Here is a 23,735-nt window from a genome sequence, read left to right as displayed (position 1 = left end):
CCTCACAGTTACATCCAATCACACACGGTATTCCCAGACTGGCACTCATTTTCTCCAATCGCTAGAGAAAGCTAGCCCGCCTCTCGCGAAGACTGACAGGAGGGCCGACCAATCATAACTTGGACCCCTCTTTCTTGGGCGGGGGGGCCTTGAGGCGATTTCCTGTTACTGGAGCAAGCTGCCGGAAGAAGGTCGGCGTTCAGTGCGGGTGTCCTCGTGTCCGCTCAGCGCGGTGTTCTGGCCGGCCGCGCGTGAACCCCATGGCGTCCCGGCAGGCTCCCGAGGATGAGCAGGGCGGCGGCGATCCCTCCGGGGACCTCCGCAGCGTCCTGGTTACCAGCGTGCTCAACCTCGAGCCGCTAGACGTGGATCTGTTCAGGTAGCCGGCTGCATCTGGCTCGCACCCCTCCCCCCGCCACCCCCCACATTGGGACAGAGACTTCCGACCTCGATGCCGCCACCGCGTTGCCTCCTGCTCATAGCCCCCCGGACGGGGATGGGCTCTGTGCAGGATGCAGGCTCTGCCGCGCCTGGGAGAGAACTGGTCCCTGACAGACCTGGCTGGTCTCGCTGCCCTAGCTTCCTCCGGTGCGCGCCAGGTCTGCTCAGCCCCGCCACTAGGAGGCCCTAGCCATCCGGGCAGACGAAGTGGTGGCTTGAGCTAGCCTTCACAGCAGGCTCTCTGGAGGAGTCCTGTCCCTAGGGGCCAGCCCAGAAAGGGTGGTCACTTAAATGCACGCAGCTGATCCGGTTGAAAATTTAGAAGCAGCTTCTTGCATATTCACTGTTCTTTCCTTTTACGTACCTCGCACCTTCCACCACTTGGATCTAGTACCTCATTGCCCTGAGATCTGAGCCAGTTTCCTTCCAGATACCACTTAAATGCTTTTCTGCAGCTAGGGATTTAATAGTTTTGGCCGTCAGGGTTCCTACTGGCTTTTCAGAGGCAATCTTAAATGTTAGAGTTTCACTTCCCCCTACTTAATGAATTGCAAATGACTAGGAGGGGCTACTTGGAAGGCATTATATTTTTTTTAAATGCTAACCTAGGTTGGAGCTGAGCTGGCCTCAGTGGTAGGAAGCTGGAGTTCCAGGGCCTCATTTCCTCATCTGTGCGCGAGAGGGTTACCCTTAAAGCCTGAGGACCCTTTGAGTTCTAGGACCCTTTGTAGTTCTTGGAAGAACTGGGCTAAAGTTGAGAGGCCCAAGTGGCAGGCCTGAACGCAGTCTGCCCGCAGCTCTTGGGGATCATCTTGGTCCCCTTATGGCCTTGAGAGGCTTCTGCTTTATCCTGGAATCGGCAGTGAAAGAAACACTGGACTTGGGGGCAGAAGACGCAGACACTGCTCAGGACTGGCAATGTTTAAGTTGACTGACCTCACTCAAGTCACTTTCCCTCTCTGATCCCTGTTCTCTTTGGGTAAAAGAAGAGAGCTGGTTCCTTATCTTTAACTGAAGCCCACAGAAGGGTTGGGCAGTCTTGAAGGCACTAAAGTTACATGTATGCTGTATGCAGAGTAAGGGTATTTGCCTGGGAGAAGGGTCCATGGCTTTCACCAGATTTCAGAAGGATCCCAGACGTCAATAAGGTTGAGAGGTCTTGCCCTATAGGATGGTTGCAGGATTTGGCCCAAGTATTTCCTGCTTTCCCCTCTCTCCACAGAGGAAGACATTACTGGGTACCCACAACCCAGCGGCTGTTTGGGGGTCAGATTGTGGGCCAGGCCCTGGTGGCTGCAGCCAAGTCTGTGAGTGAAGACGTCCATGTGCACTCTCTGCACTGTTACTTTGTACGGACAGGTAAACTATCCCCTCTTTATACCCAAACCCAACCCTGAGGGCCCAGCAGCCACTTGTTCCTGGACTTGGGGGGCTGATGGGCTGGAAGAGGGAGGAAGGGCGGTGGGGGAGGGGAGAGTGAGACAGTTGATTCCCCTCAGGGGAACCTAGAGAGGAGCAAGGTCTGGGGCCCAGAGGAGTGTTGGACTTCACACGGATGAGATCACTGAGTGCTTGTTGAGGAAATGTTGGCGGCAGAGCAAATGATCAAGAAAGAATTCTTGAGATGTGTTTGGTGTAAAAAGATGATTTTGTTTGTTTTTATTTTTATTGTTTCTTAAAAAAGATTTTATTTATTCATTCATGAGACACACAGAGAGAGAGAGAGGCAGAGACATAGGCAGAGGGAGAAGCAGGCCCCTTGCGGGGAATCTGATGTGGGACTAGATCCCAGGACCCCGGGATCACAACCTGAGCCAAAGGCAGATGCTCAACCACTGAGCCACCCAGGTGTCCCTGTCTGTTTGTTTTTAAAGATTTATTTATTTTTAGAAAGAAAGAGTGGGGGGAGGAGAGCAGGAGGGAGAGGGAGAATCTCAAGCAGACTTCCTGCTGAGCATCCTGAGATCATGATCTGAGCCAAAATCAAGAGTCGGATGCTTAACTAACTGAGCCACCCAGGCTTCCCTAAGAAGGTGGTCTTACTAGAGCACGAGAACAGGACTTCTGGGCAGAAAAGGCTGTACTGGGATTGTGACAAATGACTATATACTTTCAAGTTGGATGGGGGTTAGGGACAGCACAAGTTTCCAAGGTATTTTAGAAGTCAGGTTTCCAGGACCTTGAGGGGGCTAGTTATTGTTAGGAAAAGGTCATTTATTCCTGTCTTAAAAAGCCTGAGTCATGAGACCCTTCAGATGTGTATTGGTGGGCCATATGCTTGGGTGATTGCCAACATGCAGCATGCCAATATGGTAGAGATAAAGGAAGTTTCCAAAGGAATTTCTACGTGTCTAAAGAAGACTTCCAGGATCCTACAGGGTCAGGGTAATGTTAAACTAAGATTGCCTCTTGCCCTTAGCAAAGTACTCACCTGGAGGCAGCTGAGTCTCTAGAGATCACTCTACCTGTTTCAAGGACTTGTCAATGGGTTTAAGTAGTAAGGAAATTAATTTTTTCTTTTGCTTTTGTTTTCCACATGACTTGTTATCTGGCATGGAATGACAGAAGATTCTGTTGCTTAACTACTCCCTGCAGGTTTTTTGTTCATTCTTCACACACCTTTTGGTGCCAAGCACTGTACTGGATCCTCCGAGAGATGCTGTCACCTGTGCTAGGAGTTCAGCAGTAGGCAGCTTGGCTTGGAGAAGAGAGCACCAGTGTGCAAATCAAGAAACCTTGGGTCTGGTTTCAGCTTTGCCACTAACTCACCAAGCCATCTTGAGTAGTTACCACCCCCACCTCCATCCCCCATCTCTTCCAGGCTTGGTTCATCCCACCTGAAGAATGGAGAAGGAGAGGAGCCTAGCCCCAGATCCATACAGCTGCTTGTAGCTCTGGAATCAAATAAAGGAACGAGAGAGCAATCCTTTAAAACCCATGCTTTCTTTTGAGAAATATAAAAATCTCACTTTCCCTCCCTTCTCCTCACTCCTAAGGCAGATGCTTCCAATTCTTCTGCACAGTCCCATGAGCTGAGAAGAATCTATGGAATTTTACAATATGCGATTTATATTAAGAAAACAATAGGAAGGTTTTCCCCTTCATTTTACAAGTGTAGTTATAATAGTGTACCCTTTTATTCATACTGCATACCCATGCTACTACCCACTATCCTGGTGTTGCCTGTAACTCCCTGACAATCATTTCTTTCTTTCTTTTTTTTTTATTTTTAAAGATTGTATTTATTTATTCATGAGAGAGGCAGAGACACAGGCAGAGGGAGGAGAAGCAGGCTCCATGCAGGAAGCCCAATGTGGGACTTGATCCTGGGAATCGGGGATCAGGCTCTGAGCCAAAGGCAGACGCTCAACTGCTGAGCCACCCAGGTGCCCCCCTGACAATCATTTCTGTAAAGTATTTGAATACTTACTGTGGGGTCAGCCCCATTCTTACCTTTATGCTAGCTGGGAGCAGATGGACTCTTCTTCAGTTTAATTGTAAGCTCCAAAAGGGCTAGGCCTTGATACAGTAATCCTTTAGCCCAATGAGATAGTTTTGTTTTGTTTTGTGGCAATGAGGGCATTACCTGATCCCTCTGAATGGGCTTCTTTCTTTTGTTTCTGAAAGAATTCTGGGTCTTCTCAGGTAAAGTATCTAGTGCAGGCCCTGGACTATTGCTGGTTTTCCATAAATGAGAACTATTTTTTGATGAGGAGCTTATAGGAATAAGTAAAATTTGCATGATAAAGAGAATAGCTATGTACCTTATCTTGTTTGCTCCTTTTTTTTTTTTTTTTTTTTAAGATTTTGCTTATTTATTCATGAGAGGCACACAGAGAGGCAGAGACATAGAGGGAGAAGCAGGCTCCCTACGGGGAGCCCAATGTGGAACTCAATCCCAGAACCCTGGGACCCCAGGAACACATTCAGGCAGATGTCTGCTAAACCACTGAGCCACCCAGGTGTCCCTTGTTTGGTCCTTCTAAGTAAACATGAGGGGTGGGCATGCCTGCCTGCCACCATTCCACCTCTAAGGAAATAGGGACCGGAAGAGGTTATGTAACCAGCTCCCAGAGCGTTCAGGGAGGCAGAGCCAGGATTTAAACCTGAGTGTGTATCTCTTTTTTTTTTTTTTTTTTTTAATTTTTATTTATTTATGATAGTCACACAGAGAGAGAGAGAGAGAGAGAGGGGCAGAGACACAGGCAGAGGGAGAAGCAGGCCCCATGCACCGGGAGCCTGACGTGGGATTCGATCCCGGGTCTCCAGGATTGCGCCCTGGGCCAAAGGCAGGCGCTAAACCACTGCGCCACCCAGGGATCCCCCTGAGTGTGTATTTCTTCAAGCTCCATACTCTGTCCTCCCCCCTTTGCTATTCTCTTTCAGTCTTGGGAGATAATTAATTTCAAACCAGGGGAGAGCTACCAGGTTCTGGGGGAAGGATCTTTTTCCTTGGAAAGTCTCCATCCAGGAGCAGCATGAAATGAGACATGCCCACGCTACTATTTCAAAATAATCACCAATCATTTGTGTCCTTACCTGCTTCTTGAAAGGTTGCAAGACAGCTTGATGCTGGGGTAGGGGTTGTTATCCTTGGCTATTTATCATATATCAATTCTTTTTTTAAAAATCCTGGATAAGGGGGGATCCCTGGGTGGCTCAGCGGTTTAACGCCTGCCTTCAGCCCAGGGTGTGCGTGATCCTGGAGTCCCGGGATTGAGTCCCACATCAGGCTCCCGGCATGGAGCCTACTTCTCCCTCCTTCTGTGTCTCTGCCCCTCTCTCTCTGTCTCTCTCATGAATAAATAAATAAAATCTTTAAAAAAAAAAAATCCTGGATAAAATGATAGTTCAAATTTTTTTTAAGGTATTTCTCTAAAGACATAGAAAAATGTAGTACAGGAGTCATCTGACTTGGCATAGGTTTAGAGGTTGGCAAATCTAGAGTTGAATCATCAAACATTATTCTGTAAAGGGCCAGATAAAAAAATATTTAATGTGTTGGAGCACCTAGCTGGCTCAGTCCGTGGAGCATGTGACACTTGATCTCAGGGTCATGAGTTCAAGCCCCATGTTGGGCATGGAGCCTTCTTTTTTTTTTTTTTAATGAATTTATTTTTATTGGTGTTCAGTTTGTCAACATACAGAATAACACCCAGTGCTCATCCCGTCAGGTGCCCACCTCAGTGCCCACCACCCAGTCACCCCCACCTCCCGCCCACCTCCCCTTCCACCACCCCTAGTTCGTTTCCCAGAGTTAGGAGTCTTTCATGTTCTGTCTCCCTTTCTGATATTTCCCACTTATTTTTTCTCCTTTCCCCTTTATTCCCTTTCATTATTTTTTATATTCCCCAAATGAATGAGACCATATAATGTTTGTCCTTCTCCAATTGACTTATTTCACTCAGCATAATACCGGCATGGAGCCTTCTTGAAAAAAAAATATTTCAGATTTTTTAGGGCAAAGGCAACAACAGACAATATGTAAATGGGCTTATGTGTAGTCAGGAAAATGTTATTAATAGCATCAGTTTCCTCATCTGTTCAATGGAGATAAAACTTACTTTGCATAGCTATTGTGAGACCCACTGGAGAAAACTTGCCTTAGTGTCTTTTTTTTTTTTTTTTTAAGATTTATTTATTTTAGGGAGTGACTGTGTTGGTGGGGTATGCAGAGGGGAATTCTTTTTTTTTAAGGATTTTATTTATTTATTCATGAGAGACAGAGAGAGAGAAAGAGAAAGAGGCAGAGACACAGGCAGAGGGAGAAGCAGGCTGCATGCTGGGAGCCTGACGTGGAACTTGGTCCCGGAACTCCAGGATCACGCCCTGGGCTGAAGGTGGCCCTAAATCGCTGAGCCACCCGGGCTGCCCCCCAGAGGGGAATTTTTAAGCAGGCTTGCTGCTGAGTATGGAGCTCAGTGCAGTGGGAGAAGGGGTCTCTATCACAACCTTGAGATCGTGATCTGAGCTGAAATCCAGCTAGATGCTTAACTGACGGAGCCACCCAGGCACCCCAACCTGCTCTAGTTTTTAATGCCACCTGGTATCCAGCAGTCACTCCACAACCATTTGTCCCCTTCCTTCAATATATTTCAGGGCCTATCTACTCTGTTCCAATAACAGTGGCCAAGAACAGGTCTGGAATTCATTCACACTGAAAAGTAAATCACTAGTAACTGGAAGTACTATGTTTTAGCTACAGCCTAAGGATTGGATTAGAGCCTTTTTTTTTTTTTTTTTTTCCTTCTCCTTTTTTAAGTTTGCTGGTAGGGAAAGGAGGGTTCCTTTCCAGCTCCTGAAATCAGACTGCACATGTAGCTATTTCTAGGATCTAGACTTTTGGGAAGCCCTTCCTAAAGGCCTTCAACCTTGAAGAACACCCATTCTGATAAAAATGCCCCTTTGGCACTGCCAGCCAGCAGGCTGCTGAGCAAACCAACCAGCTTCAGATGGTGATGTATATTGCTGTTGAATGAGCCTCTAGTGCCTGGTGGGCTTCTCATTTGGATGATGGTGGAGGAAGCAACACCTCTGGAGATCTGCTTCTTTGTCTGAATATTGAAAATCATCCCCAAGATGTCTCACTGCTAAGGTGTCCGAGTTCTCCAACATCGGCCCGAATCAGAGAGACACTGAAGGACTTCAGGGACACCAAGGAGACTCTCTCTTCCCCAAAACCCTCCAGACCAGTTTGTTGAGGACTAACTAATAGGCCTCAATGCAGAGCCAGTGACTTCCATACTACACTGGGGTTGCAGACACCCAAGAGAGAAGGGCCAAGTGACTGCTGTTCGCATCTAGGACAAAGTGACTGACGATGGTTTTTCCTGAGAGAATGAAGAGACAAATGATGGCTAGGCCATATATAAAAAGAGAACTCTGGGGTGCCTGGGAGGCTCAGTCGGCTCAGTTGTTTGAGCAGCCGACTCTGTTTCTCCTCAGGTCATGATATCATGGGTCGTGAGATCATGATATTGAGCCCCATGTTGGGCTCTGTGCTCAGCGTGGAGTCTGCTTGAAGATTTTCTCCCTCCACCAATAGATAAATAAATCTTTTTTATTTATTTTCATTTTTTAAAAAGATTTTATTTATTCATTCATGAGAGAGACACAGAGAGGGAGAGAGAGGCAGAGACACAGGCAGAGGGAGAAGCCGGCTCCATGCAGGGAGCCGGACATGGGACTCGATCCCAGGTCTCCAGGATCATGCCCTGGGCTGAAGGTGGCGCTAACCTGCTGAGCCACCTGGGCTGCCCAATAAAGCTTTTTTTAAAAAGACTTGATTTATTAGAGAGCATAAGAGAGCACAAGCAGGGGGAGTGGCAGGCAGAGGGAGAGAGAGAAGCGGACTCCCCACTGAACAGGGTCCCAGGAGTCTGGGACCATGATCTGAGCCAAAAGCAATTGCTTAACTGACTGAGCTACCAGGTGCCCCTAAATAAATCTTTAAAAAAAGATAGAACTCATCCGTAGTTGGCAGCAAGCAGCACAGGAAGCCAACCCACTGTCTATATGTCAGACTTGTAGGAAGTCAGGCCACCATCCCTATCAACCAGTCCGGGAAGCCAGAGCATAGCCCCTGTAATAATCAGCCCCAAACACCAAAGACTTGATTAAAAGCTGATAGCTTCTCTAATTCTTGTCCCCACTTCCAACTTAGAACCAACCAGAGAAAGCCAAATATGCATACCTCTCCAATTATATAGGATGCCCTGCTTCTAATTAGCTTCCCTACAGATTCCTCATGCCAACAGCCTCCAGTTGTGGTATAGTGTGAATCTTTTTTTTCACAATAATGCTTTCCCACTCCTTTGCCTGCCTTTGAGTTTCTGCCAGACATAAGTGATGGTAACTGACTCCCTTGCTATACTAAACTCTGAAGAAATAGCTTTTGCTTGTTCAAAAAAAAAAAAAAAAAAAAAAAGAAGGTAGCAGGCCAGAGTTGCTGACCTCTGATCTAAAGAATAGTCCTGGACTCATGACAAGATCCCCCAGTCACAGATGGAAGCAAGACAAAAGCTGGGATGACTTATTTTCTTTAACAAACATATAGAGCACTTACTGTGTGCTGGACACTATTTTAAATGCTTTGCAACTATGACTGATTTAATTCTCCTTAAAATACTGAGAAGTACAAGCACTGATGATCCCTATCTTACAGATGGGTAAAGCGCTCAGGGATTTCTTTTTCCAAGGCTACACAGCCAGTGAGCGGCAGGGACAGTATGCAAATGCAGGGAACATGGCAATGTCCCTGTGTTCTGTGCTGTTGAGAGAGAGGAGCTCCACTTGTGCTGGAGTGCCCAGTGACAGGTGCTGGTACTTGTTGTACCCCTAGTCCCCGGGCCCTAGCAGGCCTCAGTTAGGGACTACTGGGCCGAAAAGGAACAGAATACAAGTAGCAGAGGTGACTGTCCAGCCATGGTGACGATGACTGCTCCTCTGGTGGCTTCCTAGGACTCACTGTGTCACTTGTGTTCCCCGCAGGGGACCCAAAAGTGCCGGTGCTGTACCAGGTGGAGCGGACACGAACAGGGACGAGCTTCTCAGTACGCTCTGTGAAGGCTGTGCAGCACGGCAAGCCCATATTCATCTGCCAGGCCTCCTTCCAGCAGACTCAGCCCAGCCCTGCGCAGCACCAGTTTTCCATGCCCAATGTGCCCCCGCCTGAACAGCTGCTTGACCATGAGGCCCTCATCGACCAGTATTTAAGGTAAGAGACCCCGAGGCTCTGGGACAACTGCAGTTGTCATCTGTGAGTAGGTCATAGAATCCTTTAGTGGGTCTTGACTGGTATTTAAAACAAAACAAAACAAAACAAAACAACACAGATACTGGAGCGTATTGTGTGCCTTAAGGGTAAGACCCCTTCTGTAAAACTTGAGTTTCCGTTGGGTGTCTCTCTGGTGTAAGTATGGGGCACAGGCAAGTGTGTCAGGTAAGGCTATAAAGGCAGAGTGTATGATTCAGCCAGTTCGGGTACTATTGCAGCTTTCCTGGTTGTTAAAATTTTGAAATACTTCTCTAATCACATGGTATATACCTCTCCAGGCCTTGAGTGATCCCTCTCCTCCTTTGGGAATCACTCATGGTCCAGCAGCCTAGGAGGTAATACCTGGCAGAGAGTGACAGTCCCTGCTACCTTTTCTTTAGTGTGTGTTAAATATTTTCCGTATCACCTGGTGAAACATATTCCTTTCTTGGATCACAGCTAATAAAGTTGGAAAAATGCTGGGGCAGTGAAAAGAGCTCTGGGTCCTGACACAGGACGACACATGGGTTCTTTTTTTTTTTTTTTTTTAATTTTTTTTATTTATTTATGATAGTCACAGAGAGAGAGAGAGGCAGAGACATGGGCAGAGGGAGAAGCAGGCTCCATGCACCGGGAGCCCAACGTGGGATTTGATCCCGGGTCTCCAGGATCGCGCCCTGGGCCAAAGGCAGGCGCCAAACCGCTGCGCCACCCAGGGATCCCGACACATGGGTTCTGGCTAGGTCTGTGCCTCTGTTAGTACTCACCTGCTGCTGTGTGACTTTGCCCAACTTCCCAGCCTGTCAGAGACCTGGTTCTTTGTCTAAAAATTGGGACTGGCTATGTTTGTCCTGGCTACCTCACAGCTGTATCATAAGGAGAGCTCCCCTGTCCTGTGCTGCATGCTGGGGAGGCAGCAGATTATTGATGGGATAGATGTGGGTTTGATCATTTGGTAAAGGCCTGGGTTCAAATCTAGACTCTTTCTGCTGGCTGTGTGAGGTTGAGCAACTTGCTTTCCCACTCTGAGCCTCTGTTCACGGTTATAAAAGGGTGCTAATTGTAATTCCTACCTCATAAAGCTGCTATGAGGATTAAGTGAGGTAAAAGACAATAAATCACTTTGTGACAGCTCAGTGAATTGTAGTTATACCACTACCATTAGAGAGGAATAAGCACAGAGCCTGGTCTGCTCTCAGAGCTAAAAATGTTTGCTGAGATGAAAGGAGGACATCATTCTTAAAGGTCCCTAAATAGAGAGCTGTGCTATCCAAGGAAGCCACTAGCCACATGTGGCTATATTAAAGTAACATTCAGTAGAATCAACAATTCTGTCGGTCACAGTAGCCACACTTCAAGCACTCAGTAGCCACATGTGGCTTGCAGCTAGCAGAGTGGACAGTGCAGGTACAGAACATGCCATCGTCACATAAGGTCAGCTAGCAGAGTGGACAGTGCAGATACAGAACATGCCATCGTCACATAAGGTCTGCAGGACAGGCAGACCTAGAGGGTGGGGGTGAAAATGGAAACCCTGGTGAAGAGCACTCGGAGTGGTTGCTACTGGGTGGAGGGGCTTCCCTGGAGATGGGCTTTTCCTTCCGGGAACACAGTCTTCCCAATTGCTGAGGATTAGGTAGGCCAGTCCGAGGCTCCAGGTTGTGCAGCCTGCTTCCTGAAAGTTGTGAATAGCGAAGTGGGTAAAAGCTTGAACCATGGAACCAGACCACTTGGGTCCACATCCTGCTTTCTCCACTTCCTGAGCAAGCTTCTTGGACTCCCCAGTGCTTAGTTCAGTTCAGTTATCAGATGGGGATGATGATGGTGGCATTGTCTTACAGGGTTGTTATGACGAGGTAGTCACGACATGTGAAATGCTTAGGGCAGTGCCTCTTACGGGGTCCACCTTGCCACCCTGCAGTGTTAGATAGGTTGCTGTCATTACCTACATTCTGCAGATGGGAAGATAGGTTCAGGGAGGTTACAAACTTAAGTTCACAGGGCTCATACACGGCAAAGAAGGGATTCAGACACTATGCTCTTCTGCCTGTTGGATGGAAGGGGAGCTGTGGGGAAAAGTCAGGAGCCCCCATGGAGGAAGGAAGGGGCCACAGAAGCAGCTCAGAGAGGGTCTCCCTTTCCCCTTTACTTTCAGGGACCCCAACCTCCAAGAGAAGTACCGAGTAGGACTGAACCGAATTGCTGCCAAGGAGGTGCCCATTGAGATCAAGCCAGTAAACCCGCCTACCCTGAGCCAGCTGCAGAGCATGGAGCCTAAGCAGATGTTCTGGGTGCGAGCCCGGGGCTACATTGGTAAGAGGACCCCAAGGACTAGAAGAAAACACTTCAGGGACTAGGCCTGGACCTCGTATGCCCTTTGTGGCATTGAGCATGTTACTTCCCCTCTCTGGGCCTGTTTCCTTGTTGGCGTGATGGGGAAGTTGGCTTCTCTTGGCCACTTATGTGAGGATAAAGGGGAGGTGACTATATTAACCTCAATGTAGGCCCTTTCTGGGGAAGCAAGGTGCTTTGCCGAGATTCTCCAGGACCCCTGCTAACCTTATGGTAGCTCTGTGCAAGCTGGAAGACACCCCTTAGGGGGCGGAGTGTGGGAGACTTAGGGAGGGAAGACTGGAATTCAGTCCTCACCTACCCCTGCCCTCTGCCCCTCCCTACCTCCTTTATTACCTGGCTCATATACCTGGGGCCAGGTGCCCTTATGCAGTCTACATATCTGTGCATGGCAGCCCCTCTAGGCCCGCCTCTCTGCAGGTCCTGAGCTATAAAGCCCAGGAGTGCGGGGCTGACGGGACAGGCACATGTTGCAGGGGAGGGCGACATGAAGATGCACTGCTGCGTGGCTGCCTACATCTCGGACTACGCCTTCCTGGGCACAGCGCTGCTGCCTCACCAGTGGCAGTACAAGGTGCACTTCATGGTCTCTTTGGACCACTCCATGTGGTTCCACACTCCCTTCCGAGCTGACCACTGGATGCTCTATGAGTGTGAGAGCCCCTGGGCTGGTGAGTACGGGGCCACATGGGACAAGGGATTGAGGTGGGGGGAGGGCAGGAAGCCTGCTTTCTCTGATCCTGCCCCCCTAGGCTCTGGCATTCTTGTCTTCCAGTGTGAGGCTTGAAAGGGGTCAGCTTCATTTCTCTAATATGCAGGGAGGAGGAGAGACCCAGTTCTGGTCCCAGAAGCACTTCAGATTCTCTGTGTGATCCTGGGAAAGTCCCAGCTTTTCTCTTAGCCTGTTTCTCCATCTAAACAAATAGGGTCCCCTATTTGTTTTTATTTATTCTAGATACCCCTAGAGCTGTGGTATCTGAACCTGGTGGCACATCAGATTGCCAGTTGGGGGAGCTTTTTCAAAATAGATTCTCAGATTTCACCCCCAAGATTCTGACTCAGCAGGTCTTGGATGAAATCCAGGAAACTATTTTTAAGCAGGTCTTCGAGCAATAGTGCTGATTAACCATCTGGGTGGGGTTCAGGGTCCTCCGTACTCTCTAAGGGTTCCGCCACTTGGCTGCTTGTTAGTTCACAGAGAAGCCCAGACTAGTTCATCACCGCCTAGTCTCAGAGCCCTGGGCTCCTCTCCTGGGAAGTACATTTCAAATGAAAAAAGGCCTTGCTCTGTAAAACAGGAACAGAACGAAAGGGATTCTCTCCTCAGGGGAAGGGGAACTCTCCAGAACCAATAGCGTCACCACACAGGATCAGCAAACTTGGGAGTTAGGACACATAGAGTCGAGTTTGGCCAGCTCCTCATCGCCGAGTACCTGAGGCTCTGTGGAGTTCAGTGTCTTCATCTGGAAAATGGGCTGAGGCCTGCTTCACTTGGCTACTAGGAGAACTAAGCTCTACTCTGCATCAGGGGGACCAGTGGCTTCTTCTACTCAGGCCCAAGGCTAGTAAGGGAGCCTCCAGGCAGGGAGGGAGGGAGGCCAGATGTGATGGCCCCAGGCCCTCTCCAACCCCCTTTTTCCTGCTAGGGGTGAAGATAGGGGTATTTTTGGTGAATTACCACCCTGGAGGCCCCGGTTTGATTTATTAGGGAACTGCCAGGTTTCCTACCACAAGTGGCCAGGGTGGGGTGGATCTATTTAGCCAAGCTTCTGACCCCAGACTGCCCTCAGAATTCTTCCCCCTGTGAGCTTTTTGAGGAAGCCAGTGGATATGTGAAAGTGCTTTTAAACTGTCAAGTGAGGTTCCCACAGGAGTTACCCCCAGGGACAATCCATACTAGGCTCATAAAGGGCCACTTAGAGTTGGGAGAAGCCACAACACTTGGTGTGCCCTTGTATGGGGCAGCCAGATGGGCTGGACACTTTTCAAGGAGCATGTTGGCTGTGCTGTGAAGGAGAGAGAATGCCCTTCTCACCCTTCTCCTCACCTACAGGTGGCTCCCGGGGGCTGGTCCAAGGGCGGCTGTGGCGTCGGGATGGCGTCCTGGCTGTGTCCTGTGCCCAGGAGGGTGTGATCCGAGTGAAGCCCTGGGCCTCAAAGAGCAAGCTGTAGCCAGAGGGACCAGCTCGGCCTAGGGCTTCAAGGATTGCCCCTCTCCCCGCAACTTCCTACAGTCGAGGGCTGGGCCTTCTGTCCGCAAACCCAATAAAGAGACTAGTACCACTGGAGCTGCCGGCCTTTAATTCCCCCGGGCCAGACCGCAGCCCTACTCCAGGACTCTGGAGGCAGAATCCCTGGCCCTCTGGCCAAGGAAGAGGGAACACTGACCTACCCTGGGGCTTAGTCCCCAGGCGTTCATGAGCTGCAGCAGACTTCCTCCCTGCACCATCCCAGGGCAACCCCAGCTGAAGCTTGTCCTGAGTCCAGCTCAACAGAAAGAACAGGTTTCCTTGGTCTACTATAGATTCTCCATAGGACTTCTAGGGGTTCCCAGCACCCCACCCCCAGCTTCCCAGCTGTCATACTCACTGCCCGCCAGCCCCCTGTCCTTGGGCAGTGCCTCTCCCCACAGTGGCCTGAAGTCTAGGCAAGGTCAGTCCAGTACTTCCTTGATGAGCAATTCTTTGAGACTGGGGGGTGGTGTGGGGGTCAGGCCCGCCTCCTGCAGGGCCTGGAGCCGGGCCTCAGATTGGCGCTTGTCCAGGCCAAGCCGCCAGGAGAGCCGCACATGGGCCTCCAGAAAGGGTGCCAACAGAGGGTGGGGGTTCTTGTCCCCCAGCAGTTGCAAGGCTCTCTCGCAGCACGCCCGGGCCTCCCCAGGGTCCTCCAGCTCCTGGTGGCACACGGCCAGCCCAGCCAGGGTCAGCAGAGGGCGGTCAGGGCCCAAGGGGGTGCCCAGCTGGGTTTGCAGCTGCCAGGCGTTGGCCCAGAGTGCGAGAGCCTCGTGATAGAGGCCGGTGCAGGTGAGGCTTTGTGCCCGCCGCAGCTCAGGCAGCACAAAGAAGTCCTGTAGGTCTGGGGCCTGGCGCAGCTCAGGCACTGCCTGCAGGTGGCTCAGAAACTGCTCGAAGGCCCGGCTGCGGCGGGCAATGGTCTCTGCGGTAAAATTCCGGCGCAGGCGCTTCCGGGGGAATGAGATGGCAGCCATGGGGCCCCGGAACTGTCGCTGCAGGTTTCGGTGCAACCGCTCAAAGTCCGAGTAGCGGCGAGAGATCTGGGCCGGCTGGCGACTGGGTGGCCCTGGACCCATCACGGCGAGGGTGTAGAGCTGTGGGGAGGGTGGGGTCAGGACAGGTGTGAGTTGTCTATGCGTCCCTTCCCTCCCCACACCCACACCTCAAACTGTGTTCACCCACTTCTTCCCTTTGCTCCAGAGACTGGGCCTGGGAGGGTGGGAGCTGCAGGGGCAGCAGCCAGGTAGCCCAGCTTCATCTTACCTGAGGCTCGTCTGAAACGACCCACGCCCAAGGCAGCACAGGGAGAGAAAGACAGAGATGAGCTTCAGTGCCTGGAGCTGCCAGCCCTTTTTGCCCCTTCCAGGGAGCACTCCCTTCTGATCGGGTAGTTCGCTCTTCTGACAGCCCCTCTGGTAAACCAGTTGCGAGCTGGAACCCAGGCTGATCTCCTGGGCCTCTGAACCAGCCTTCAAGACCAGCTTGGGACTTTGTTCCACTCTGGACACAGAGCCCCCACATCCAGAGCCAGGTTATTCCAAACCAGACCAGAGGAGAGGTCTTCAGATAGCCCCAATAGCTATCATTGTGAACAGGACATCAGGGCCTGGGCTCAGGTCCTAACCCCTGGTCAGCTATTCCCTCTCGGTGTGTCATCTGCAAAGCAGTACCCCCTTGGGTTTCCTTTCCTCTCTAGTGAATGAAACATTGGCCTAGGTCAGTGTCCGTCCACTTAGAAAATATATAGATGTTGGTCCTGAGATTTTAGGTGGTATGTGCTGGAGTAATACTGAATCAGAGACAGGAGATGACTCCCCCCTAATTCTCTTTGGATCCTGACTACAAGCTGAGAAGCTCTCAGTTTAGTTTTTAAAATGCACTTCTCCAACACTTCTCATCTCCACTTTCAGAAAAGAGCCAGAAAACAGGGGCAGCCCAGGTGGCTCAGCAGTTTAGTGCCGCCTTCAGCCCAGGGCCTGATCCTGGAGACCCGGAATCAAGTCCCACGTTGGGCTCCCTGCATGGAGCCTGCTTCTCCTTCTGCCTGTGTCTCTGCCTCTCTCTCTCTCTCTCTCTGCCTCTCATGAATAAATACATAAAATCTTAAAAAAGAAAAAAGAGCTAGGAAACAAATCTCAGGTCTGGGTCTTCAGGCAACAGCATTCATGCAGGGTTTTAATGAGTTTTCATTTTCACTGCTTTTATTGGATTTAATCAATTAATTTTTATGGTTCTTTTTCTGGCAAGCAAGGCTTTCCACACACAGTAGTGCTTTAAAGTCTTTTAAACTTATGAAAAAAAATAGATGGACTTAAAGAAAAATGGTAAGCAAGGGATGATACAAGTAGTATTTAGCTAGGACAGGAATCATGAAGGTGGCACTGAAATGACTGATGTTTGAGAAACGCTGATCAAGATGACCATGAAGCTTCCCCGAGGTCTGAGCACCGGAATATAGATTACTCTGTAATAATGTTGACCCACCAGGTTTAAAAAGGTTAGTGAGGCATGATATGGTGAAGGCATGCTAACATCAAACCCCGACTTCTCTCTCTCAAATTTGTTCTTTGAAACCACCAATATTCTAGCCACCTCTGGTCTATTCTTTGCTTCTCTCAAAGTACATTAATATCAAGGGTTGGGGATCCCTGGATGGCTCAGCAGTGATGCCTGCCTTCGGCCCAGGGTGTGATCCTGGAGTCCCGGGATCGAGTCCCGCATCGGGATCCTTGCATGGAGCCTGCTACTCCCTCTGACTGTGTCTGTGCTTCTCTCCCTTTCTGTGTGTCTCATGAATAAATAAATAAAATCTTAAAAAAAATCAAGGATTAAAAAGTTTAATCTTTAAGAAATTTATTTTACTCTCATTCAATTCTGCAGTCCCAAAACATAGTGGCTTCATTTTTTTTTTTTTTTTTTTTTTTTTTTTTTTTTTTTTTTAAGAAACAGTTATTAACATTCCAGGAAACCAGTTTCCTGCAAAATATACTTCAGGAAGCATTGTCTAAAATGACCCCTTATATTCATGTAGCTTTTACTTTTATTTTTAAGTTTTGGGCAGAAAGGAAACATTTTATATCCATTATCATCTGACCTTTGTAATGTTCTGCCAAGATAGAAAATAATAACAGTAGCTCCATTAACTGAGCACCTGCCCTGTGCCATGATGTGCTGTGCTGGGCACTTTACTATGAAGCACAGTAAGTAAGGAGTCCCTGCCTCTGTTTGACAGCAGAGGAAGTGGGCTCCACGAGGGACAAAGGGCTCAAAGATGTCCTCTAAGTCACAGCTGGGAAATAGCCAGGCCTGCTTAATTCCACAGCCTGGGCTTTCAACCCCCAGGAAAAGTTAAATCGGGAATTTAGGGTCCCATTGGACAGAGGAGGGGACTTGTCTCCCCAGACATGGGCCAGGGCATATCTGGCCCTCCTGCTCTATCTTGTCATTCTCTTCCCAGATTCACCCCATACTTCCCTGCTGCTCGGCTGCTCCTCAGGGTCCCTTTCCTGTGCATGACGCCTGGCTGGGACTCTTGCCACTTAAGACTAGATCATCAGAGTCAATCCCTGCTCAAATTGGAGCAGTCACCCCATGGGCGTGGCCCTCGTTGACTAACAGCAGCAGAAAGGAATGGAGAGGCCCAGATGTGGGACAGGGCTCCAGGCCCCTTTCCTGCTGAGTCAGAAATGGAGGAGGGTGGTGAAGATGAAGGAAGTCTGAGTCTGCCAGGACTGGCCAGGTCAGGCTGGGTTTCAGGACTGGCAGACCTCATTCTCCCATGCCAGCTTCTCCCTTCCATGGCAAGGAAAACTAGACTCCAAGGCCCTCCCCCACACTGCTCTTCATCCCAACCCCACCTACCCCCTAAATCTAGCTGTCAGAACAAGATTACTGTGTACACTGTGGGTGCCTGGGGACTGATTCACCTGGGCTGTAAGGAGGCCACAACAGGTCCTAGATGCCAGACATTTTCAAGCCAAAGTTAAGTCAGGATAATGGAGCTACCATTTTATCAAGCACTTCATAACGCCAGGCACAGTGCTAAGGGCTCTCTCTGCACTATCTCATTTTTTTTTTCTTTTTAAGGATTTTATTTATTCATTCATGAGAGACACAGAGAGAGGCAGAGACAGGTAGAGAGAGAAGCAGGCTCCATGCTGGGAGCCCGATGTGGGACTTGATCCTGGCACTCAGGATCATGCCCTGAGCCGAAAGCAGTGCTAAACTGCTGAGCCACCTGGGCATCTCTGTCTCGTTTATTTTTTATTTTATTTTATTTTTTTTTCTGTCTCGTTTAATTTCTGCAACAATTCTCTGCTTTATCCTCACCGCTGAAATGAGGAAAGAGGGTCACCAAGGTTACACATCTCACCCCAGGTCAAACAGCTGGGAAAAAGTAGAGTTTGAATCAAGGTCTGGATCGAAAACCCGTTTTAGCCACTAACCAATGCAACTTGGGTCTCAGGTCTGACCCACATAATATTCTTTTCTGTATATCTTGTATTTTGCTAGGGTTTGCAAAATCTGGGGTGGGGGTGGGGCGCACACACCAGTTTTCTTAGTCTCCAAACCAGGATGGGGGCAGGTCCATAATCCCTCAGAAAGCTGTCATTTGCCTAAGGACTTGATCAAGTTACATCCCCTTTCTGGCCTCAGTTTCCCCATTTCTAAAATGAGATGACCATTTATAACTATATAGCCACGCCCCACAGCCCCCCACCGCTGCAGGAAGTTGGGAGTCTTTCCTCCCTTTCTCTTAGCCAGACTTAGACTCACAGCCCAGGAGTTCCTGGGCCCTCACTCACCACGTACTTGGAGGGTGGGTCCTTGACCACGTTGGCGCTGGTCACCTCGAAGAGCAGCCGCTGGGGCACCAAGGTGTTCCGGGACTTCTTCCAGAAATCCTGCAACTGCCTTGCCAGGGGCTGACTGCCCCGCTGCCCATCAGGTGGGGGGCTCCGTTCTGCATGAGCACACGACCAGTCACATCAGTGGGCCTGGGGCTAAGTTAGACATAAACTGTGTATGATGCCCACCCTCATCCTCCCAACAGGTGAGATAGGCTTTATTTCCATTTGACATAAATGGAAACTGAGGGCCAGAGAGGGGCCAGGTGCCAAAACCATGCCTGGCAGATAGTAGGCTCTAAATACCTCCATCCCGCAAAACATGGCAAGCACATTATTACGATTTGTATCCCAGACCCTGTACGTTTAATGCCCGCAGCAGCCTCGAGGTGGGAGTGATTTACCCCATTTGACACGAGGGAAAACTTGGCTCAGAGAGGTGTTGTGACTCTCTCAAGGTCACACAGCCAAGAGGTGGCTGGGGAACAGGGCTAGGGTGGAGGCCTAATGGAGCCCCGGGGTTCCCGCCTCTGTCTTCGGGAACTCGCCTGCATCTTCTCCCGATGCCCCGTCCCCGGAGGGCAGGGGGTCGGGGCCAACCTCCCCGTCGTCCTCGTCGTCCTCGTCCTCTTCGTCCTCGGCGCTGGTGAAGCTGAGGGTGCCGCTGAGGCGGGAGGACAGGCCCTCGGCGTCGTCGTCCTCCAGCTCCGAGCTCTCCGGGAACTGCTCGGCCTCCGGGCCGGCCGCCGCCTCCCCCGGGTTGTCGCCGGCCAGGGCGTGCCGCAGCCGGTGCAGGAGCCGCGAGGCCATGGCACCCTGGGGGGAGCGCGCCACGCTGGGTCCTGGGCGGGGGCGGGAGGGAGACCCGGGGCCCCGCGCGGGGAGGAGGGGCGGGGCCCAGGCGGCGGGGGGAGGGGCGCCGCGGAGGCCCCGCCCCAGCCCGTTGGGGGTCCCGCGGGCCGCGGGCGTCGCCGCCCCCCACTCCCCGCGCAGACTTAGGGCCGCGCTCTTGCCGGGAGAGGCCGCGAGGCTCCCCTCGTCTCTCCCGCCCGCTCGCGCGTCTCTCCCTCCTGCGCTCAGGGGCGCACGGTACCCCGGGGGCCGGGCTGCAGCCCCGGCAGCTTACCGAGGCCGGCCGGGCTTCGCCGGGCCCAGGCCGCTCCCAGCGCCGCTCCGGCCGCTTCCTGCCGCCGCCCCGCCCCCGGCCCCGCCCGCTCCCCGGAGCCTCCCGGGAATCCCGGGCCCTCCGCTCCGGGAGGGACTTGGGAATCCTGGGTAGGCCTGGGCGAACCCCAGCCCTCCTGCGGGATCGTACCCAATCCGCAGGGGCTCCCAGCCTCCGTGAATCCTCCCACCCATCCCGAAGACCCGGCCTGCCCCGGCGGGCCCCAATCTATCCCACAGTCTCCATCCATCCAGCACTCCCAACTTTCCAAAGTCAGGCGACAGCGGGAGGCCCATCACTCCGGTGAAAAAAATTGAGGCCAAGGGAAGACATGCTATCCGAGTTGGAGTCTGACTTCGAACCTAGGTTTTCTCCTGTGTGAAACAGGAACATTTCAAACTAGTACTAATTTTGTAATTGGTTCTTGGAAGGACCCTGATCCAGTGCCTGGCGCAGACCTGGGGCTGACATATCCATCAGTCACGTAGCGATTATTGTTTCTACAGTGTTCACAGGTTCTTAAAATCTCATTTGAGCCTCACACATAGGAAGTAATAAACGGGGAAGTGAGATCCAGAAAGGCAGAGTTATTTGCCCAGAGTCACACAGCTTGCCAGAGGTTTCTGAGTGTGGGGACTTGCAGCTATGAGTTCCTCATTCTGTTCTTTTCCGATACAGAAGGCCTGGTAATCTCAGCAACTTCCCTGAAGGGCTGTGTTTTACCTTTTATCGGGAGGGCAGGAGTAGGTCAGAAAGAATTAATTGTCACTTCCTGTCAAAAGCCCTCGTGATCAGTCCCTAGCAGGGCAGATATTGTTTGTTATACAACTGAACAAATAAAATCTCTCTGACAATCCTTCCTACTACCCTTTTTGAATGGCACAGGAGAGACAGGTGGGGGAAAGTAGCTTTGAATGGAAAACACAACACACTCCCTGCTCCACTATGTGCAGAAGAGGCAGGGCTCTCAGTTTTTGAGGTTTGACTGCGTCCTACACCCTGTTCTAGGCACTTTACATAGGGTGACATCTCACACATCTTGGGGAGGGAGCTATTATTGGGTAACAATGGTCCTTTTTCAGGATGAAGAGCCAAATTGACTTTCCCAAAATCCAGAGCAAGGAAATAGGGGAGTTGGGATTTATGGCCAAGTCCCATGTAATTTCAAGGCTCTAGCTAATTTTCATTCCACTTAGCGTAGGACATTGGGGCAAAAAAGACACACTTCATTCCTTAATTTATTCAACACTCACTCATTTACTGAACAGCAAACAAGAATATTAACTTTTGGCATATGTCTCACAAGTCTGGGTATAAAAGACAAAACCATGGGTTGTCAGAAATCTGGTCTGGTACTTCTGTTTTTTACAGATGGGAAGTTTGCAGCTCAGTGAGAGGAAGGGACCTGCCTTGGGTCATACAAACAGGACGAGAACTAGTTCTCCTGATGTCTTATATTCTCTCCATTATCCTGGATTCTGTATAATATCTCCCTAAAACTGCCCCTAGAGATGGTCATTAAGTTCCTGGTTGCACACATTCAGTAACAGGAAACTCATTATCTCCCAGTGCTTCCCATTCCTGTTATTATCCAACCATGATGGTTAGGAAGTTCCTCCTCATAACCAGATGCCACTCAGTTCAGTTATTCATATAAAAGAACATGATATTTATTGAGTGCTTGCTAAGTGCCAGGTGCTGGGTACCGGGGAATGCAGTGATGAACAACTAACAATCTTTGGTCCATGGAACTCAGAACAGGTCATGTCATGTGGCATGCTCAGGACTATGATTGAAGACTGCCTTGGACTCCTTTGGCCTGTGTAGGGGAGGAGGGATCCTGAAAGAAGTGATGTTATTTTTGATTTGTATTTTTCTTTTTCAAGTTACACCCAACGTGGGGCTCGAACTTATGACCTGGAGATCAAGGGTCCCATGCTCCACTGACTGAGCCAGCCAGGTGCCCTTTTAAATATATATATTTTATATCTATCTCTATATATAAACTCATGACAAGAGTTTATATAAGTATATATATAAGAGTTTATATATAAGATCAAGAGTTGCATGCTCTACCGACTGAGCTAGCCAGGCACCACAAGGAAGTGATGTTCAAGTTGAGAAAGATGACAGGGATGTAGGCAGGTGAAGAGAAGATGGGGGTTACGGGCAGAAAACAAACAGCATGTACAAAGACCTGGAGGCTCTAAAGGGTGGCGTTTGGAGCTCTATTTTAGCTTGACCAGACCAGAGCAGCATGCAAGATGGGGAGGAAAGGGGATTGAGATTGGGAGGTTAAAGGGAATAGATAAATCTGGACCTTATCTATTTCTCTGAATAAATGCAAGAACAAATTAATGAACAAATGGTTGTGGAGGGTTCCAAACTCTCTGCTTCAAAGAAATCATTGTGGTTCCAGGGCTCACATCCAAATTGGACTCCCCTAGTGTCGCTGCCCCTTGGCCCTCTGCCTGGCAGGGGGAGGCCTTATGTAGCCCGGCTTGGCTCCACTGAGCTTTTCTTGGGAATGTCTATAAATAGAGGAAGATGGCAGCCCAGCTGCCACTGTCTATCTGCCTTTCCTTGGAATCCAGCCTCCTTTCGCTGGCCCTGGGCTCTGCGCTCAGTTGCCTTAGTGCTCTTTCTGTTGACTTAGCTGCTGTCCACAGCCTCGGCTACCTCTCCAACACCCAGCCCAGACCCTGGGTGTTGGGCTCAGTATGGACTAGACTTGCTCTGCCCATCCCTTCACTCTCCAGATGGCCGGCCAAGCTGCTCCAGACTTCTTCACCGAGCTCTAGGAAAGGGCCTGCTGCCCCTTTACCCACCTAGAGAACCTGCCCCCAGTCCCCCTCTCCCTCAAAAAAAGTGAATCACAAACACCGTTTCCCTGGAGCAGGTAAACTCGAAAGATCTGCTTTCAATGTTTATTTATTAATTAAAAGATTGTATTTATTTATTCAGAGAGATACAGAGAGAGAGAGAGAGGCAGAGACATAGGCAGAGAGAGAAGTAGGCTCCCTGTGGGGAGCCCAATGTGGGACTCCATCCCTAGACTGGGATCATGCCCTGAGCCAAAGGCAGACACTCAGCTGCTGAGCCACCCAGGCATCCCTCAATGTTTATTTCTCTTCCAAATGCATACCCATCTCCTGGATCTGTAGATTTCTCCTTTGGACAGGTCCCCTCCTGGCTGTCCCAACTTCCCTTCAGGAATAATAAGAATCATTGACATGACTATAGACCTTTGTGATTTAACAAAGCTCCCCAGTAAAAAGGGAATAATAATAGCTTCTCCCCTATAGATGACGACTAGGTGAGATCACATGGTTAAAATGCTTAGCATGGAGTGTGAACCTAGAGGTTCAGTGACTGGCTGTCATTCTCTCCTCCTCCCCTCCCCTGCCCTCTAGCATGGTTCAGACAGGACATTCCACTTGCCAAGCACCAACCCTATGGAGCAGGCACAAGCTCGGCGACTTACACCTGGGCCCCATTTCTCACTGGTCTCTCTGTGAGGGCGGGTCATGACTGTCCCCATCTCCACCTCACAGAGAAGGAAACTGAAGCTCAGAAACTGAAGCTCAGAGTGGCATGTCACCTGCCTTAGAGTACACAGCTTGCAAAGAAAGTATTGGGTTTAAGACTTCAAGGCTCGTGCTCTTTCCTGTCTGCCATGCTGCTTCAACTTTTCTGGATTCTGATTATCCTCACCCATCTTGGAGCAAGCGTGTTTCTTGAGCAGGGGCTCCCTAAAGCAGTGGAGCAGGGCGGGTTCTTCTCCCAAGAATCTAGGACGTCAAGGCCTGCCACCTGCTCACAGGCTTAAATTTCTCTGCAAGGGCCCTTGGCTAAATTAGGTAATGGGCCAGGACTCTGGAATGGGGGTGGGGGAGGAAAGGAGGAGGTGCTCACTGACCCCAGGATCTGATTGGCCAGGG

The 23,735-nt window shown here is 50.2% G+C and overlaps 2 protein-coding genes across 4 annotated transcripts; one reads left to right on the top strand and one right to left on the bottom strand.

Annotated features, from left to right (window-relative positions):
• The first annotated feature begins 149 nt into the window (after nt 1-149).
• ACOT8 (acyl-CoA thioesterase 8) lies at nt 150-13,836 on the top strand. Of its 2 annotated transcripts, XR_007405508.1 has the most exons (7): nt 150-379; nt 1,664-1,800; nt 8,932-9,157; nt 11,352-11,509; nt 12,025-12,219; nt 12,876-13,109; nt 13,602-13,836. XR_007405508.1 is itself a non-coding variant. In XM_025470261.3 (6 exons), exons 1-6 carry the CDS (start codon nt 261-263, stop codon nt 13,718-13,720), a joined length of 954 nt encoding a protein of 317 aa, XP_025326046.3. In that variant the 5' UTR covers nt 150-260; the 3' UTR covers nt 13,721-13,836. The 2 variants fall into 2 exon arrangements, 1 of the variants encoding a protein (XP_025326046.3); XM_025470261.3 differs by lacking the exon at nt 12,876-13,109.
• SNX21 (sorting nexin family member 21) lies at nt 13,833-19,843 on the bottom strand. Of its 2 annotated transcripts, XM_025470264.3 has the most exons (4): nt 19,756-19,843; nt 19,178-19,445; nt 18,588-18,745; nt 13,833-14,876 (listed from the first exon to the last, which is right to left on the bottom strand). In XM_025470264.3, the coding sequence occupies exons 2-4, from the start codon at nt 19,437-19,439 to the stop codon at nt 14,202-14,204; spliced, it is 1,095 nt and encodes a 364-aa protein (XP_025326049.3). In that variant the 5' UTR covers nt 19,440-19,445; nt 19,756-19,843; the 3' UTR covers nt 13,833-14,201. The 2 variants fall into 2 exon arrangements, with proteins under 2 accessions (XP_025326049.3, XP_048956363.1); XM_049100406.1 differs by lacking the exons at nt 18,588-18,745; nt 19,178-19,445; nt 19,756-19,843 and adding an exon at nt 15,046-18,561.
• Between the last annotated feature and the right edge of the window lie 3,892 nt (nt 19,844-23,735).

The sequence above is a fragment of the Canis lupus genome, chromosome 24, assembly GCF_003254725.2.
Source record: "Canis lupus dingo isolate Sandy chromosome 24, ASM325472v2, whole genome shotgun sequence".
In the NCBI taxonomy this organism is placed as follows: Eukaryota; Metazoa; Chordata; class Mammalia; order Carnivora; family Canidae; genus Canis; species Canis lupus.
Note: the sequence above shows the minus strand (reverse complement) of the source record. Positions and strands in the feature narration are given on the sequence as shown.